Source organism: Macrobrachium nipponense, chromosome 9 (assembly GCF_015104395.2).
Source record: "Macrobrachium nipponense isolate FS-2020 chromosome 9, ASM1510439v2, whole genome shotgun sequence".
Lineage (NCBI taxonomy): Eukaryota > Metazoa > Arthropoda > Malacostraca > Decapoda > Palaemonidae > Macrobrachium > Macrobrachium nipponense.
In genome coordinates this window covers 26,532,082-26,538,476 of record NC_061110.1, presented here as the reverse complement: position 1 = coordinate 26,538,476, position 6,395 = coordinate 26,532,082, and the positions used below count along the sequence as shown (strand labels likewise).

At 32.9% G+C, this 6,395-nt stretch overlaps 1 protein-coding gene across 2 annotated transcripts in view; it reads right to left on the bottom strand.

Moving 5' to 3' along the window:
* LOC135218662 (cardioacceleratory peptide receptor-like) overlaps positions 1–6,395 on the bottom strand; it is a 112,287-nt gene that overhangs the window by 11,147 nt on the left and 94,745 nt on the right. For both annotated transcript variants that reach the window (XM_064255110.1, XM_064255109.1), the window contains exon 5: positions 2,548–2,623. In XM_064255110.1, coding sequence (XP_064111180.1) covers positions 2,548–2,623 — 76 coding nt within the window. The remainder of the gene's footprint in view (positions 1–2,547; positions 2,624–6,395) is intronic.

Sequence of the window (6,395 nt, the reverse complement as noted above, 5' to 3'; positions counted from 1 at the left end):
ATAGTTTACCGGTAGATCGTTCTGGCAGAAATGTACAAAGCCCAGACATAAAACGAGAGCGCAATCGTACCGGAATTCCAGGGCAGCTTCCGTGAAAATGCAAATATCCAGTCTTTCCTGCATGCAGGAATTTGTTTGAAAGATAATCAGTATACTAACATCGTATATAGAAACTCGAGTTTCGTCTATCGAGATTTAAATGCTAATTCTGAAGAAAGCAAAGTTTATAGAAAGATCCGTAGAAGGTACCGAGACAAACTCTCCCATAAACAGTGACTTTATTTTTTCCCTCTGCTATAAACTCTTCTCCTGGGGTATGCTGGTCTCAAGAAATATAGTAACATTAACTGTCAAATGCATTATTTAAATGTTTATGGGAAAATATCTTCCGTGAAATAATTCCAAAACATTACTGCAGACACACCCGTCCCATATAGAGCATTGTGGGATATTACAGTTTCATATGTATCTGGTGAAAATGACTAGTAGATTCTACATATATATATTATATATATATATATATATTATATATATAGTATATATATATATATATAATATATGAATGTATGTATACTATTATATGTATGTATTATATGTATAACATTCGGCCTTTTCCCTGAGGGGGATGCTCCAGGTCTATAGTAAAAGCAACACAAAAATTAATGCTAACTGCTAAATCCATACATGAACTACTGAAAAATGGGTGAACCTCTTGTGCAGATAACTTCTACAATATTATCCGCTTCATATTTCTACTCAGATGGCTCATCAGCTGTATTCATCTTGCACGCACTGTGCTAATTACACAAACTTACACTTAATGTTATGGTTAATTCACACAAGATGGAAATTATAATAACCGCATCTACCATTATCGCGATTAGATTGCGACTCAGGAGGAAGAGTCATTATCCAATCAGCCATTCAGCCATCAGTCTCTCTTGTTGCTGATTGGATCACGTCACAGCCTCACGTGCGTTATTTCACACAGGTATATGTAGGTTCGGACCCGCGTCAGGTTAGATAAAATTGCATACATTTTCTAAAGTATTAGGGAAGTCGGTGATGATGATTGATTTGTGTCTTGGTTTGAAAATAGTCAGTAAAAACAAATTTCACAATTGATATTTCTATAATATAAAATCACAGTAGATGCGCGTGACTTCATTAAATAAGCGAATACACCACAGGAAAATGATAGAAATCCAAGCGCTTTCGTCTTTACTAAGACGGAAGCCATTGGATTTCTGCCTATCATTTTCCTGTGGAATGTTCTTATCTATGTATATGTATATATATATATATATATATATATATATATATATATATATATATATTATATATATATATACACACATATATATATATATATATATATATATATATATATATATATATATATATATATATATATATATATATATATATATATATATATATATATATATTATATATAATTATATGAATGAATGGGAATGCACCCGTTTTTTTAGTATGAGAACAGGCTTACTACTGAAATGCTTAAAATAATTTTTCCAAAGCAGATTGGAGGAGAAAAAAGAAAAAAAAATGGGAATATCAGGCAAAATTACAAGGTAATAGGGAGCATGTAACGGGTGATGCAAAGTACAGCCCACATTTTCCTAAAGGAATAAAATCTCAGTAGGTTCAGTGTTGAACTCTCACAGAAGGAAATGAGTGATAAAATAATCAGTTCCTGAAGCAAAGCAATTGAAAGATAAAAAGAATTTTATATAGCTCGAAAAACTGCAAAAAAATGTACAAACAGTGATATATGAAAGAGAAGCCTGTAGTCAAAAGATACCTCAAACAAACATGTAAAATCTGTGAACGTAACTAATGGTATGTTAATGAAGCACGACTACTTTTGATAGATAAAAATGTCGGTGAGGTATGAAAGCAAAAATCTGGGGAAAAAGTAGAGGGTAAAGCGAAGTCTGACATTCAAAATGTGTCCCTCTAGACTTTTGTTCACTGGCAGGTCGATTCACGCATCACACCATATTTCAGATGTCAATAAAGCATCCAATATCCATGAGACAAGGCATGGAAATGGCAACCTCACCCCATGAACACTCGATGTAAACCAGGAGGGTGTCACCCTCTAGCGCTATCAGTCATATATATATATATATATATATATATATATATATATATATATATATTATATATATATATATATTTGTGTGTGTGTATATGTAATGTATGTATGTATATATATCATTTAAAAACCACCTGATATCACTCAAAGGTCCATGTACTTGGTCTGCCAGTGGTGAAGCTTTACACTTTTATTGGGAAATAGCATACCTTTCTGTCCCTATCATAAAAGTTAAAGCAATGGTGCAGAAACTGCCCTTTCCAAAAATCCCTCCGCCATAAAAAGACAGATAATTCCCGATAATAGAGGTAGAATAAGATTCCAGCCCTTGGAACCACGGAAATTAGCTCCACTTCGCAAGGAAACCCAGCTTCCAAAATAACGAAATAAACAAGGCCAGGGTTGAGAGGCCATTTACAGCATACCTTCCGAAAGTTCAGGTCGAGGTCATCGGTGTAGAATTTTGATACACAAAACTCCCCCTTCACAGGATGCTCGTATCTGCGGGTAGAAAACAATTGAGTTTAGAGATGCAGACCACTGACAAGATACCGGAGACCGAACGACAGGGTCGGTTTTTTGCAAAAAAGAGCCTCCAACCAACCGATTAGTTTCTCTACATGTGTGTAAGAGAGTATACATTAACAGAATGTTTACAGGAGATTAAAGGAGCTCAGTGTTCTGGTTTTACTTTAATAATGATGATGATAGAAATAAAGATAATTATAATAATACAAGAGAATTACCTTAATTGTTTTGGATCTCATTATGTCCTTACATTTTTAACAACGGCAAAGATGGTTCTAGAAACCAGCATCCGCTAAGTTCGGTTTTAGTGCTCTGGCCTGCACTTCCTTTCCAGACTTTTTTCATTGCAATAAAATAAAAGGAGGAAGACAAAAATGCTCAATTATTTGGTATTTTTAGATTTGTTAATCTCAAAAATTTTTTTTATGTTTCAATTATTGTCTTATCATCTTGCTGATTCTCACTTTTGCTTTTACAGAGTTCTCATCTTTCCTTCCGTAATTATTATAAATAAATAACAATCAACAATTGTTCATAATTATCTATGAAGGTCCAAGAAGCTCGGCGTCAATTAGCATTTAATGAATTTACGAATTCCCTTAATATATGCATGTATATTATATCATATACACACACACACTCACCCACTCACACACACACACACACACACACGCACACAACACACACACACACACACACACACACACATATATATATATATATATATATATATATATAGATATATATATATATATATATATATATATATATATATATATATTATATATATATATATATGTATATATCTGTTATAAAAATGGATGTAGTACATGTATGTCTGCGTGTGTATATTCCAGCATAACCCCTGGAGCACACTGAGCAATTTCGACCAAGCATGGTAGACATATGACTTACTATTTGGGAAAGAATACTGCGGGGGTAAGACATCAATGGCAACAAAGGGGGTTGGGGATGGGAAGGGGGTGACATGTAAAAATAACCAAAAACGACAGATATTAGTGTCTAATCCATAGTTTTTGAGGTCGCTGAGATGAATAGTGTGAGAAGGGAACGTAACTGAAGTAACTATTGTTAAAGGAATGAGAGAGAGAGAGAGAGAGAGAGAGAGAGAGAGAGAGAGAGAGAGAGAGAGAGTTATTATTATCAGGGCTTAGTTTTTCCAGACCTCTGAGTCTTAAGTAGACTCTTCTCGGGCTGGTGTGAGAGAGAGAGAGAGAGATTGTTGAGCGGGATGTTAGAGAGAGAGAAAGAGAGAGTGTGTGTGTTAGAGAGAGAGAGAGAGAGAGAGAGAGAGAGAGATTTGAAGGGGTGTTAGGGAAGAGAAAAGAGGGAAAGAGAGAAAGAGAGAGAGTAGAGGGCGGTGTTAGAGAGAGAGAGAGAGAGAGAGAGAGAGTGTGTGTTTAGAGAGAGAGAGAGAGAGAGAGAGAGTGTGTGTTAGAGAGAGAGAGAGAGAGAGAGAGTGTTAGAGAGAGAGAGAGAGAGTTGAAGGGGTGTTAGAGAAGAGGAAAGAGAGAGAGAGAGAGTGTGTGTGTGTGTTAGAGAGAGAGAGAGTTGAAGGGGTGTTAGGGAAGAGAAAAGAGGGAAAGAGAGAGAGTAGAGGGCGGTGTTAGAGATAGAGAGAGAGAGAGAGAGAGAGAGAGAGAGAGAGAGAGAGAGTTAAGTTCAGAGAAGAAATAGAGTAGAGGGCGGTGTTAGAGAGAGAGAGAAAAAAAAAAAAGTTAAGGAAGATAAAAAGAGAGAGAGATTAGAGGGCATGTTAGTTAGGAAAAGAGAGAGAGTGAGGGAAACTTGGAGACATAGAGAGATTGAGTATATTGGTTGTCATCCAGTTATCCCAGTATGTCAGCTAGTATATTTATATATTGATAGATAGATCGATAGATAGATAAATAGATGTGCATCTGCACACACACACACACACACACACACACACACACACACACATATATATATATATATATATATATATATATATATATATATATATATTATATATATATATATATATATATATATATATACATATATATATATATATATATATATATATATATATATATATATACGTATATGTGTGTGTGTGTTTGTACGGATGTATGTGTGACTGTGTATGTGAGTATACTTTTGAAATGGAGGTGATTTGGAAATCACAAGAAATAGACGCCGAATTTACATATCGAAAAACCGAAATGAACCTGAAAGTTCAGCTGTTCAGAATCTCGGTATCGATTTTGATAGCTTCCCGTCCAATTTTATTTGATATAAATTTCCATAAATGCTTTCACCTTCCCTCTCACTTTCTTCGGGACTACCTCATTTATTCTTCGTACCGTAACAAATTCTTTCACTTTTGGAAGCTAATATATTATTTTTCGTTTTGAATCTGTATATAGCATCATTTGTTCCGTATTTGCTTGTCTGAATTGTCATCCAGATAAACTTTCCATAATCCCTATTCTAAGGTATAAGTGAATGTATTCCTTCGGCCAGTGTCATCCAATGCATATTTGATAAAAACGTTAAATTTTTGTTTATTTTCCCTAAAGCATCCTTGATATCCTTTTATTTTTTATTCTTATGTTGATAGAAAAGATGTTAAAAAAAAGGTTATAAAACGTTTATGATTTTTTATAAGCACTTTTCCACTATGAAACATTCACTCAAGTAAAATCGAAAATACCAAATTCAAATATACTCAAGTGAAAGTAGAAAGTCGTCCTTCCAGCTTTAACTACTCAAGTGATAAAATGAAAAAGTATTGACAATAATCTTGAATTTTCTTAATCGCCATTTATAACTAAATCTGCTACTTCCCCGACACTTTTACACTTTCTGCGGCATTTGCAAGAAAATTTATGTATTGGTACTCAGTATATCTCATATATTATCAATATGACTGAACAATATTGTTGATATAGATATAATCTTATATATAGCTATATATAATATATTAGATATAATATATATAACTAATTTTATATTATATAGATAGTAATATATTATATATAATCATAGGCCACAAATATCGTACATTTTTGAAATTACTAATTTTGTTCATAAATTACGTTCAAGGAGAAATATAACTGATAAGATGCACTTATTAATTATACATGCTTTGGAGTGTAAGTTATTCTCAAGGAGTATTGAATTCAATATTAATAGATAATTACAACTTAATATTTTAAGTAAATTCTGCATATATATATATATATATATATAGATATATATATATATATATAGTATATATATATATGGATATATATAAAGCCTTTTGTATAAATCATTTTCCTGCTTACATATGTATAACCGAGTCATAATTTACTATACTCGGGTCTTACAAATCTATAACTCTCTGCAACCAGTGTATCCCGAGGATGTTTACTACTGGATGATAACCAGAGTAAATTTGTTAAAACGAGTAAAAAAAAAAAGTGAATTTACTGACAAATAATAAGCTGTACATCCGGATACCCAGCAGTCGCTCCACTTTCATCTTTGCTCATCCGCAATATATATATATATATATATATATATATATATATATATATATACATATATATATACTACTATATATATATATGCAAATATAGACGTATATAATAAAAACGAAAATAAGAGATGCAGCTTAATTTCGTGGAGGGTCGGTTGGGGAATGAAAGCCATTAGCAAGTGAAAACATCCTTTACCATAAAAGTATGAAGTTATAATGGTTACCCAGGGTGTA